At 36.4% G+C, this 13742-nt stretch overlaps 1 pseudogene and 1 further gene; one reads left to right on the top strand and one right to left on the bottom strand.

The window, feature by feature from the left end:
• Igk (immunoglobulin kappa chain complex) overlaps positions 1 to 13742 on the top strand; it is a 3171119-nt gene that overhangs the window by 1548099 nt on the left and 1609278 nt on the right.
• Igkv4-77 (immunoglobulin kappa variable 4-77) lies at positions 7170 to 7698 on the bottom strand (annotated as a pseudogene). The gene is given in 2 exon segments: positions 7170 to 7472; positions 7650 to 7698. Coding segments are annotated over 2 exon segments (352 nt in total).

Below are 13742 nucleotides of genomic sequence, written 5' to 3' on the forward strand. Positions count from 1 at the left end.
AATTAATTAATTAACTAATGTGTTTATTTACATCCCAAATGCTGCCCCCTTCCAAGTATACTCTCACAGAGTCTCTCACTCCTTCTTCTTCCCTTGTTCTCTGAAAGGGCTATCAGCCACGCTGGAATATCAAGTCTACTGTGACCAAACAAGGCTGATCTATGTAACAGGGTACTCAGTCCAGCCTGTGTATGCTCTTTGTTGGGGGCTAAGTCTCTGAGAGCTGCCAAGGGTCCAGGTTAGTTGACAGTGTTACATTTTCTGTGGAATTCCTATCCTTTTCAGGGCTTTCCATTATTTCCCCAACTCTTGCAAAAGAGTCCCCTACCACAGTCCAATGTTTGGCTGTGAGGATCTACATCTGTTTCAGTCAGCTGTTGGGTAGAAACTCTCAGAGGACAGTTATGCGAGGCCTTACCAGGAAGCATAACAGAATATCATTAATAGTGTCAGGGATTGGCATTTGCCCATGAGTATGGTTTCCAGTTGGGCCGGTTATTGGTTAACCATTCCCTTAGTCTCTCTTCCATCTTTGTTCTTGTATTGTTTTTAAACAAGTACAATTTCAGGATGAGAGATTTTTGAGTGCATTAGAGTCCTTATCTCTGTACTGTAGGTCCTGTTTGTCTACAGGAGGGAGCCTCTTCTGTGTATTCTCAGAATTTCAATTGTTAGTTTCTGTACCAAAAAGCTAATAGTTAACAGAATTTTGGTACTTCATATTTATGGCCTATCACTAGGTTCATATGTATAAAAACCCTCAAAGTCTTAGGTACCAAAAAGATATATCAGATGTTGTGATAAAGCTAATTTGTCATAATAAAGATCTGATGACCAAGAGCTGGGGCAAAAAGCAGGGGTCAAAACTTCCATACTGACAGACAGATCTAGAAAGAAGAATGTACAAGCAGGGAAATTGAGAGCTGACATGGAGAGCAACAGACATGGACGGAACCTAAGCACAGAGGTATAAAATTAACCAAATGGAAGTTCAAAGGAGAGAGAGATGGCTTAAGTTTGAATGGTAGATGACAGTATGTTCCAGGGAAAGCCTTTAAAGCTCATAACACCCTCTCTGTCTTATTTATACAATGTGGTAGGTCTGAGAAAGTCTCAACATGATGCTTTGTTTCAGAAGGTGCTTGAAGCCAGATTGTAAACCGTGCCTCATGGCATTTATTCTCAATCTTTGACTCTTCCACTCTGGAATCAACATTGGTGTCCCTTAAATATTCTATGGAATCCTGTTTTTTTCTTTTCAACAGAAGCCTACAGAGGAGGTCAGAGCCTGGTAACTGGTCCTTAAGATCTTTTGTATGGCTATCTTTCTCGACTTCTCATCAAAATATCATGAGATATTTTTGCACATATTTAACCCTGGTGCTCCTTACATGCCTCAGATTACTGACTTTGCCATCTGTTCCCTCTTGACATAAACATTGTCTTGAAAACTGAAGAACCTCTTTAACAAATGCCCACTTAACTATTGGATTTTGTAAGTTCATTGTTATATTCTACCAACATGAAATCTGTTCCTGGTCCTAATGAAACCATTCACAATGGCAGGGTTGCCTCAGATTGACTTAATCTAGGAAGATGGATGGAACTAGAAAATGTCTTCCTCAGTGAGATAACTTATACCCAAGTGGACATGAACAGTATGTATTCACTGATAAATGGATATTAGCCAAAAAGTACAGAATACCATAATACAGTGCACACCAATCCCAGACCCAATTTCTGATGCCAAGAAACACTTGCTGAGAGAAGTCTGGTAAGGCTGTCCACTGAGAGGTTCTGCCAGAGGATGACCAATACAGATGTGGATGCTCACACCCAACCATCAGACTGAGCATGAGGACCTCAATGGAAGCATTAGGGGAAAAACTGAAGGAGCTGAAAGAGTTTGCAACCCTTTAGGAAAAACAACACTATCAACCAACCAGATACCTCAGAGCTCCTACGGACTAAACCACCAATCAAAGCATACACATTGAGGGACAGTTGGCTCCTGCTTCTTATGTAGCAGAGGATGGCCTTGTTGGGCATCAATGGGAGCAGAGGCCTTTAGTCTTGTAGAGACTTGATACACCAAAGTAGAGAAATGCCAGGATGGTGAAGCAGGAGTAGATGGGAGAGTGCCACCCACCCATCTTCAAATTTTTTGACCCAGAATGGTTCCTAGCTGAAGGAAATTCTGGAACAAAAATGTATCCCAGCTTTAAGGAAAGGCCATCCAGTGACTGGCCCAGCTTGTTGTTATCCAACTCATTCTCAGGGACCAAACCCTGACGCTATTACTGATGCCATATTATACTTACAGACAGCATGCCTGTCCTCTGAGAGCCTCTACCAGCACCTGACTGAGACAGTTGCAGACATTTACAGCCAAATACTGTACTGAGGTCAGCATCCCCTGTGAAAGATTTAGAGTAGGTATTGAATAAGCTAAAGGCAATGGCAACCCATAGAAAGAACAAGAATATAAACTAACCTGAACCTCTGGGGTCTTCCAGAGATTATGTAACCAACCAAACACAAGGCATAGGCATAGGATCCATGGCCCATGGCACATATGTAGCAGAGGACTGCCTTGTCTGTTCTTAGTGCAAGAGGATGTACCAAACCCTATAGAGATAGGTTGCCTCAGGTAAGGGGGATGCTTGTGGGGATGTGAGATGGGTGTTGGGGGAGAATCAACTCAGAGACAAGGGGGAGTAGTTTGGGAGGGCATACTGGGAGGGAGCACCATTTCTAATGTAAACAAATGAAATAATTTAATAAAAATTTAAGCAAGCACCTAATATTTTTGTTTGTTTGTTTTTATAAATTTCCATGGTCATGCTGTCTTTTCACAGCAATAAAATGGTAACTAAGATCACAACCGCCCACGCCTGCCAGGAAAAAGAAAACCCAAACCCAAATGATATATTTTCTTTCCCTTCCAAGCTGATATTTCCTTATTGATCTCAGTCTTTTCAAATGATTTTGAACCCTTAAGGCACTGGGAAAACTTGCCACCGTTTGGGTATCTGGATTCCAGGAATGTTTAGACAAAAAAAAAAAAAGTTTCTATTAAGAGATGAAAGGAAATAATAGCCCTCTTCTCTGAAATAAAAAGCGACCTCAGCATTGCTTTTTAACCACTCTGATTTATTACATTTTCTACTTAATGCTTGTTTAAAAGGAACCCTGTGTGAAGTGCTACAAGATGACAGATACACATTAAATAACTAACATGAAAAATATGATCAGAATTCTGTCACAGAGAATTGACTTTACATTATAATATTATAGTAAATAGATTTTTTTCTTAAAATTTCACTTGGAGTAGAGAGTTTGCCTTGTGTCCCCCAATTCAGTCAAGACTGGTTTGAGCAGCTACCTTATTTTATTGTACATTTCAGGATGCATTTGTTAACAAGGGAATCATTATATGTTGTCATGGGGTTAGAAATTTCCATGTTAAGGAGTAAAGCTATAAACAGGTATTGTTGCAGGATGCTAAGTATTTCAGTGTAGGTGATAATGTTGGTGTAAGTGATATATGTACAATATAAGACAACCTGTATCCCAGGAAATTATTCTATTCCTAAACTTACCTGACTCACGCTGACTTAATCATTTTATGTAGTTTTATAACTTTTAAGTCTAATGTGTGTACTTAATAAGTGAAGAAATAAACCAACATTTATCTGAAATAAGCCTTCCATCTCTATCAAGTCACATGCTGTGAGAGCCTACCCCAATACAGACAGAAATGACAAATGTGTGTCACTAAGAGACTGTTTACATAAAATACCTTTGGCTGTACCTTTTCCCAGAGTGAAATACTCTATGTCTTCCAACAAAAACCCTCATATATAATAAGAAAGACTCGTACCAGAGAATTTGTTCTATAAAATACACTTCATCCTTGGGTGAACCCCATTTTTTCTTCTAACTAATTCCTATAATATGAGTGAAATCAAGCAATTCTACTTGGATATCTTAAAGTTACTAAGGTGAAAATATGATCTCACTGAGCTAAAATCAAGGATTAAGAAGGACTATGTCACTCCAGAGGCCAAAGTGAGTAATCAATATGCTAATTTTGTATCCTTAAGATGCCCTATATATTCTATACTCAAAGCCCTAATCTTTCCCTCAGCATTTACTTTGTTATCAGGCCTTTTCTGAATATGACTACAACCCGTAGTTAATTGTGAACCATTATGATTACATTAATTCCACTATATCATTTCAATATGAACTCTATATATCAAAATCCCTAACTTCTATTTGACAAAACTCATATGCCAAATAACATGCATAGAATTAAATAACTAGGATTCATTGGTCACAGACCACTACATATGTGTCTATAAATTTTTGCATATGTTATAAATATAATTGATAAACTGTCTTCTTGTAAAAGAAAATGAAACTCTCTTATGGCAAATTTATGGTAGAAGAAATGATGGGAGAAATAAAACTCTTAGAGACACCAGCTATGTGGGACTAAGAGATAGGGAACCTTCTTGTATGAGTAACATAGGCTTCATGCTCCATTCGAGAGTGAAAACTCTTAGAAACACCTGTGATTTTGTGTCATGTGGTTGTAGGTGTGAGTGAGAGTTACTGATTATTAAAATAATCAGATATTCCAGGGTAATTGAGCATTCCTTAAATCTTCTCTCCTTAAAATCAAAAGCCAAAACCAAATCAACCAAACATAAAAAAAAAAAAAGTATCTCATACATCATGATATATCCTCTGATTAGTGCCTTAGGGTATCTTAGGCATCCTTGTGATTCTATTTCATGAAGACAATAAACAACTGTCAAAAAATAGTTAATACGTTTCCATCTAAACAGGAAAATTAGAATCTCCTCATCTTTAGCTGCATAGTTTAGACATGACGTTACTTTACTTCATGAAATAAAGGTGGATATTTATTAGCCCTCACTAAATTGTTTTATTGTTCTAACAGTAGTTTTTAATAGATCAAATGACATATAATTATTATGGGAAGAAATTGTGCAAATTGTTAACCCTAGAATCGAAACTCTTTATGTATCCAAATGCTTGTTCATGATGCATAGAGATACTTATGCAAATGTCGGTTGATTATGTGCTTCCCAAGAAGTCAAGTCTTGCCTGAAACTGATAATGTAGACTCTCTGACCCATTTTCCCCACATTTTCCTACAAGTTCAAGGTGGGATGTTGATGGACTTAGGTGTATACAGTATCTCTGTGGGTGCTTTTCTAGTCTGTTTTCCTGTCCATGTCTTCCTACACGTTTCAATGAACATTTAATGCTCCTTTTCTGATTTTATAGTTCGTGGGAGGATTGGTCACTAATTGTGTATATAGAAAATCATAGAAAGGGAAAAAGATCCTGACAAATACTCTTCTAGAAGACATGAGAGCAAGTGAGGAAATAGAGAACTGACTTGCTGATTCACTAATGCCTCATGATTCAAAATTTTCTAGTGACCTTTCTAGATCACTGGATTTTCTGGTTGTATTATATTGCTGTGGAGAGATACGATAACCACAAAAACTCTTCCAAAGAAAGCCTTTATTTGGGACCTGCTTAGTGTTAGTACATTATCTTCATATTGTGGATCATGGGTGCACTAAGACAGACATGAGAGATGAGAGTGTGGAATTGGGATCAGCAAGTGACCAGAAAGTAGAAATACTGGGCATGGATTAGGCTTTTAAAACCTCAGAGTCTAATGCAGTGACACAATTTCCAGAAAGGCCATACCTCTAAATCCTATCAAATATCGTTTCTTAATAAGAAATATTTGAAATATATCTAAATACATGGAACTGTGATATCCATTCTTATACATACAACCACAGTACACATAGAAGTAACCAGAAAAAAAGTGCCAAGCACTAAATTTCATGTAGTGTTTGGCAACACATAAATGTAAAAGTGTTTCCTTTTTAGTTTAGATGTGTATAGATTTTGCTTGAAGCAGTGTTTGTCTGTGCAATCAGGGCTGCTCATAAGCCCGTGATCCTCTTTATGAAGTCTTTTCTTTGCTAGGACTAAAAGTCAAACAACTGATTCTGAAAAAGTTTTCTTGAAAATTATATAATTAATGGGCTAAATACATATTAATATCTTGACTTCCTGTGATGCTGTGACACTTTCTTTTATAGATGGAGTCAGAGAGGCTGGTAACTGTGTCTGATGGATTTCATACCAACACCTTATATTGGAAAATTGAAAATAAACTATTACATAATTATTCCTGTTATCATTAAGTGTCAATTAAATTTAATTTAACTGTAAGTGAAAGTTAAAACTGACAACACAAATATTTTAAATAATTTATTTTTCTCTATTTATAATTTTTAAAATTAAAATATTAATTTTAATTATTAATATTAAGGTACACACAACTGGATTCATAGACAGACAGACAGACAGACAGAGAGAGAGAGAGAGAGAGAGAGAGAGAGAGATAGGTAGATAGATAGATAGATAGATAGATTGATAGATTGATAGATTGATAGATTGATAGATTGATAGATGAGAGATATAAGAAAAATTAATGTTCATTTATTAGTTCTATATTTCCTTCTTGGTTTCTTTATTAGTGGATTGTTTCAATTACTTGTCATGAGAATAGAAAGAAAATATACATGCCTGTCAGTATTTTTTCTTTCTTAATTTGGAGAGAAAAATATTTTAAGCACATATGAAGAGGACAATTTAGTGGAAAAGAAGGTGTACTAATAAAAACCGGGAAATTTATTGGGATGGATACTACTTTTTGTAGGATAACAAAAGCAGTGTGTTCTGAGCAAATGAATATCCTGAAGAAAAACCACAAACTATGAAGATTCTATAATCAGTGAAAGTAGCAGAAAATAGATGTGAAGGTTCATGGGGACCATCAGTAAAATAGTCTGCCACACTTGTCTTCGACAATCAGAACAAAAACTGAGAATAAATAAACACTGGATATGTAGATTATTTGAGAACATCACTGAAGTACAGTGGAATATTATAGAGACATTTATCTAAATATGCAAATGACATTGTAAAGCAGAACACACTGTGTAGACTACTGCAATCAAACCACTGGCCACAGTTTATTTCTAGGAGGAAGTAGCTAGACCCTAAGGACTTAGAGGGTTTTTGTTCCAGTCTGTATCACTGTGTGGGTGGGGAACTACTCCACTGCTGGCAGTAATAAGTGGCAGCATCTTCAGCCTTCACGCTGCTGATTGTGAGAGAATAAGAGGTCCCAGACCCACTGCCACTGAAGCGAGCAGGGACTCCAGAAGCCAGGTTGGATATGCTATAAATCCAGAGTTTGGGGGAGGATCCTGGCTTCTGCTGGAACCATTACATGTAACTTACACTTGAGCTGGCACTGCAGGTCATGGTGACCTTCTCCCCTGGAGATGCAGACAGGATTGCTGGAGACTGGGTGAGAACAATTTGTCCTCTGGACATTATGACTAGAAAAAAGAAAATAGACAGAGAGGGATTAGTAGAAATAGAGATGCAAAAATAATTTTATACTACCTAACATTCAGATGAAAGAAAAAGAAAAAAAAACTGTATTTTAGACTAAAATTCCCCAGGGAAAATAATTTTGGTTGGATTCTGATCTCAAATTCCCTGCCCTCTGTTACCTGAGGCACTCATTAGCAGGAAGCTGAAAATCTGCACCTGAAAATCCATTTTTTCTTTGATTTTTGGTCCCTAGCTAATTACTGCTATTCTCATAAGTACTTTGCTTTAAACCATCAATGAAATATTTGTGGTTACTGAAAATGTAATATGCAAATATCAAGATATATTCTAGGCAGTTCTTGGCTTATAAACACATGGGAGAATATGGGCTGGAGATTCATAAAGATGCACTCATCTAAAACTACTCTGAATAATCACCATTCTCAGTATTTCATGTGCCCTGAAACTGTGTAATTCCTGTTCTATTTATTATCTGAGGGAATCTGAGAGCACTTAACAAATAAATCTCATTTATTTATAAATATCGACAGCCCCCGAGTCTGCAAATTTAAGTCTAAGCTTGATCAAACATTTTACTTATAGCAAACGCTGAGGGAATGGGGAAGGACTTGAATGAGTGGGTACTGGGAGGAGAAGGAGGAAAATATAGTGTTGAAAAGTGAATAAAACAATTTATTTAAAAATTGTTTTAATTTACCTTAGGTAAAGTTTTATTTATCTTCCTATTATGTTAAAGTCAGCATAGCCATGATGAAGCATGACTATGTCTCTAGATCTTAGGAATGATTTTACATTCCTCCCTTCATGAAAGACTTCTTCCATCTTTAATCAACTATTATGAAAAACAACTGAGAGACTCTGTGAATAGATAGATGTATTGAGAGATACTGACCTAAGAATTGTTGAATCAAGTTACTTATTATGTATGCCTTTCTAAGCAAATTATTCTAACTAAATGGCTAGCTTCTTTCTGAATAATACATATTTTCATCTTTCATTGTATTTAGTAGCTAGTTTCTAGCCTTATTCTGTTTACAACAGAAAGAAAAATCTATTTTTTTAATATGGGCTTTATATTGCACAGTTTAAGGATACTAAAATGGTTTCCAGAGTGGTTATACCATCCTGCAATCCCATCAGCATTGCATAAAACCAGATATACGGAATCTACTAGAAGACAAAGTGGGAAATGGTCTTGAGCACTTGAGCACAGGGGAAATTTTCCTGAACAGAACACCAATAGCTTATGCCTTAAGATCAAGAACTGGCAAATGGGACATCATAAAATTGCAAAGCTTCTGTCAATAGGACAATATAACAACCAACAGATTGGAAAAAGAACGTTTCCAATCCTATATCTCATACAGGGCTAATATTAAATATATACAAAGAACTCAATAAGTTAAACTCCAGAGAACCAAATACCCTATTAAAAAATTAGATACAGAGCTTAACAAAGAATACTCAACTGAGAAATACCAAATATTTAAAAAAGGACCTAAGGAATTGCTCAACATCCTTAGTCATCAGGGAAATGCAAATCAAAGCAACCCTGTGATTCCATCTCACACAACTCAGAATGGCTAAAAAAAAAAAAAATGCAGGTGAAGCAGATGCTGGTAAGGTTGTGGAAAAAGAGTAATTCTTGTTTTATGATCTCATGTAATTACACCTCTAGGGCTGGTGTTAATGACTGAATGGAAGTGTGAATGTTCTGTATCAGATTTAGGATTGGTAAAAATCCTTTCCCAATCTATTGGTGGTCTTTTTCTCTTATCATAATAAGCAACCAAAAGCACACACTATTGCATATGCCAGCAAGATTTTGCTGTCAAAACCCTGACATAGCTTCCTCTTGTGAGGCTATGCCAGTGCCTGGCAAATATAGAATTAGATGCCCACAGTCATCTATTGGATAGAACACAGGGCTCCCAATGGAGGAGCAAGAGAAAGTACACAGGAGCTGAAGGGGTCTGCAATCCTATAGATGGAACAACAATATGAACTAACCAGTAACCCCAGACCTTGTGTCTCTAGCTGCATATGTAGCAGAAGATGGCCTAGTCAACCATCATTGTGAAGAGAGGCCCCTTGGTCTAGCAAACTTTATATGCCCTAGTACAGGGAAACACCAGGATCAAGAAGTGGGAGTGGGTGGGTAGGAGAGCAGGGCAGGGGGTTGAGGGGACTTTTGGGATAACATTTGAAATGTAAATTAACATAATAATTAATATTTTTTTAAAAAAATGCTAAATAAACTAACAAACAAACAGAAGCAGAAATGTGATTGTGCTGCCATCTACTGTTAACATAGCCAAAGTGAAGGCAGGGTTGTAAAATATCTATTTTGAAGTAGAGAAGAAATATTACATTTACAGTACTGTGCGCCAAGTAGTAGTATGTTTAGAACAAAAAAAGTACTATGACAAATGTGGTGATTCTTTATTTCCAATCATTACAAACATAAATAAAATAGTGTTCGCACAGGCACATTCACACTTATACCACATTTCATGACTTCATGAAATGAAAAAAAAAAAGAAAAAATATATATAGAATGTTCTCTGATATACAGTGAGATTACAAAAAGATACAATAATATAGAACTTGATGGTATAAAGTCATTTAATATAAAGCCATAATATTACAAACTGTAGAACATGCTATGATGCTTTAAATTGATGGCATGTTATGATGTGTTCATGCAATCATGTGGCTAATATAAAGTCATAGATTGTTGCTACTACTGAGAATCAAGGAAGAGTAGTGATACCACATAAAATGGTATAGAAAATGTTAAATACTTGCAATTTGAATTCAGTTTTCCATCGAAAAATGCAGTAATTTGGTAACCTTATAAATGGAAAATTTTGGTTACCTGAATCACAAAATATACTATTAGTATTTTAAGTCACATTATATTGAATATCTCTCTAATTTCAACACCATCTGAACTGTACAGGCCTCACTGAGATTCCCCACCTGGATATGTTCTACTTTTCAATTTTTAGAGGAGGGACAGTTTGCCAAAAGTGGGTTATGATGTATAATCAATGCACTTTTTTCTTATTGAAATATTTATCTCTTTTCTTATTTCAGGTAAGTTTTGTCATCTCTTTGGTCTTGAATTACGTGGAAGAAATAGGTTGAGATAAATTATACTCATTTTCTTACCTTTTAAAATTCATAACATAGCCACATACTGTTTGCCACTACTTTTCCTTCCATTCATACAAATCCACATACACTCCTTGCTCTTTCTCTGATTCGTGGCTTCTTATTACCTCTATTCATACATAAATAAAGTTGGTTTAATTCGTGTGGTTTAGATATTTGATGTGCAATTCCCTTTGCAACAGATGGAAATCATTCCAAAAATACTCCACAAATTATCAAAATGCAGATATTAGGAAATTATGTGGTGACCAGTCCTAAATTATCCAACAACAACACACTTTCTGCACCTATTTCCCAGAAATCATTGCAGAGTGGGTAGAAATATTTTAAGATCCAGAGAAACTTGAGATTTGCTCTTAGATAGTGTGATGGTTTGTCTATGCTTAGCCCAGAGAGTGGCACTATGAGGTGTGGCCTTGTTGGAGTAGGTGGGACACTGTGGGTATAGTTTTAAGGTCTTCATCTTAGATTCCTTGAAGCCAGTATTCTGTTAGCAACTTTCAAATGAAGAAGTAGAACTTTCAGATCCTCACAAACCATGCCTGCCTGGATGCTGCCGTGTTTTTGCCTTGATGATAATAGAATGAACCTTGGAATCTGTAAGCCAGGCCCAAATGAATGTTGTCCTTATAAGACTTTCCTTGGTCATGATGTCTGTTCAGAGAAGTAAAACCCTAAGGTAAACTGTGTTTTCTAGAAAGACCAAAGAAGCTGCATCCAGGTGGTCTAATGTCTGATGCATAAACAAAACATGAACAAGTGTGACTCCTGAATACATGTAAACATTGAAATGGTAATTCTTACAGTATTCCACCCTTAATAAAAATTATGGTGTAACTGTGGAAATTCTGAGTGTAGGCAAAATAATACTGTTAACCAGAATAGAACCCCTGGATGATCAGTAAAACAGGGCTGTATTCAAAATCTGTGTTTTCAACTTTATTTTACCTCAAAGGACATTCGTAATAAGGACAGTGATTTTCTGAGTTTCTTCTGATGGAAGTTTCCTGAGGATCCTACAGCTTCTCAGGCTGCTATGATGTACCTGATATAATCTGTCTTCCTAGTAAAATGATCTGAATAGAAAGACATCAAAATAATACAGGCTATTGCTACTGATCTTAGATTCTCAATGAAACTTGATAGTACTACTGTATTCATGAATAGAAGACACTTTTTGGACACAGAATATGACAGAATCAAGTTACTATTTACAAAGTAACTGCTAATAAGAGACTAAAGCTAGATGAATCAATCATTCTATAGTGTGACAACATTTTATAATACATGTATACTCGATGGTAATTGAAAAATTACATAATAATACAAATGTCCAGGCATTTGGTTTCTCTATTTCTTGTCTACTTTGGTTATTGAAGGTTGTTTTTCAATTAATCAGAAGTCAATGGAGAAATATATGACTAGTCAGAATGATGACATACTCAGACTTGAGTGCTGAAGTTAATATGGAACATGTAGCTTATCTCAAGTCTCAGAAACTGTCATGGAATAGCTGTAGTTTAACTGTAAAACTCAGAAAATAGGAGAGCTGTGAAATGCTGTCCTCTGGACACAATGTGGCAATTGCAATCTTGAACTCAAGAAGCAGTGATTATCTATATGCAAGATCATGGCAGTCAAAATCCTGATCTGGATGACAAGTTTACCTCCAGGACCCAATTTATACTGAGCAATTAGTGCTATAGTGGTTTCTGGAGATCCAGAACCTTTAGTATTAGAGAATATAATAATATTCTCTAGTACTAAAAGTGACCATAGGGTTACCATATTTCAGAAGACAGAACCACATGAATGCTCATGTGGATATCACTAACTAGGGTAGTAGGTTATAAAGAGAGAAATATGAGGAAATTTGGGAAGGTGGATGTATTACATGGATATTAAATATATGAGAGGGAAGAAATGATGATAGGCATGATAATAGTTTGTTGTGTAGTTGAATAAAACTCAAAAATATTTCAAATTTTAAAAATAATCTTTCATCTGAATGCACAGATGGAAGCTACATTATCAGTCTCCCCCACTTATCTTTTTTCATTGCTGTTACTACAGGAAAAACAACACATCAACTCTTAATATTTAATAAAAACATGTTTACCCATCAATATAGCTCTAGGTTTTCTTTGTCTATTTCCTAGGTTGGACTTATATTATCTGTAGCGGAAACCTCTCTGTCCCTTTTCTTTCCCATGTCCCCTTTCAGAATGATTGTCACTCTTTTCACTCTGTTTTTTTCCTCTTCGATTTTACACTTCCTATTTATCTTTCAACTAGTATTCATAGCTATTACATTACTGTTTTGCACATGTTTCTAAGTTTTGGGTTGTCGTGATAGGTGATTGTGCTTCCTATTTAAGCCCTTTTAAAAATATTTTTATTAGGTATTTTCCTCATTTACATTTCCAATGCTATCCCAGAAGTCCCAGATACCACCCCCCCCACTCCCCTACCCACCCACTCCTACTTTTTGGCCCTGGCATTCACCTGTACTGGGACATATAAAGTTTGCAAGTCCAATAGGCCTCTCTTTCCAGTGATGGCGGACTAAGCCATCTTTTGATACATAGGCAGCTAGAGTCAATAGCTCCGGGGTACTGGTAGGTTCATAATGTTGTTCCACCTATAGGGTTGCATATCCCTTTAGCTCCTTGGGTACTTTCTCTAGCTCCTCCATTTTGGGCCCTGTGATCCATCCAATAGCTGATTGTGAACATCCACTTCTGTGTTTGCTAGGCCCCGGCATAGTCTCACAAGAGAGAGCTATATCTGGGTCCTTTCAGCAAAATCTTAAGCCCTTTTGAGAATCATAATCACTTCTCTGAAATTTGTTGCTTTTTGATGTCATCAAAGCTATGGAAAGAGATATTCCTAAAGACAGATGGTCTTCAGACATGGCAGATAAACATGATGTGGAACACTCCTGACAAAGCACCTTTTTAGACTCTTTAGGATAAACAATGACACTTGCTTCCTTTCCCCAAGCATTGGGTAGATCTACAGGAGCGACTCAGCTGTAGGGTTGCTTAGGCTCCCACAGTGAGCTGTTGATGTTA

Source organism: Mus musculus, chromosome 6 (genome assembly GCF_000001635.26).
Source record: "Mus musculus strain C57BL/6J chromosome 6, GRCm38.p6 C57BL/6J".
In the NCBI taxonomy this organism is placed as follows: Eukaryota; Metazoa; Chordata; class Mammalia; order Rodentia; family Muridae; genus Mus; species Mus musculus.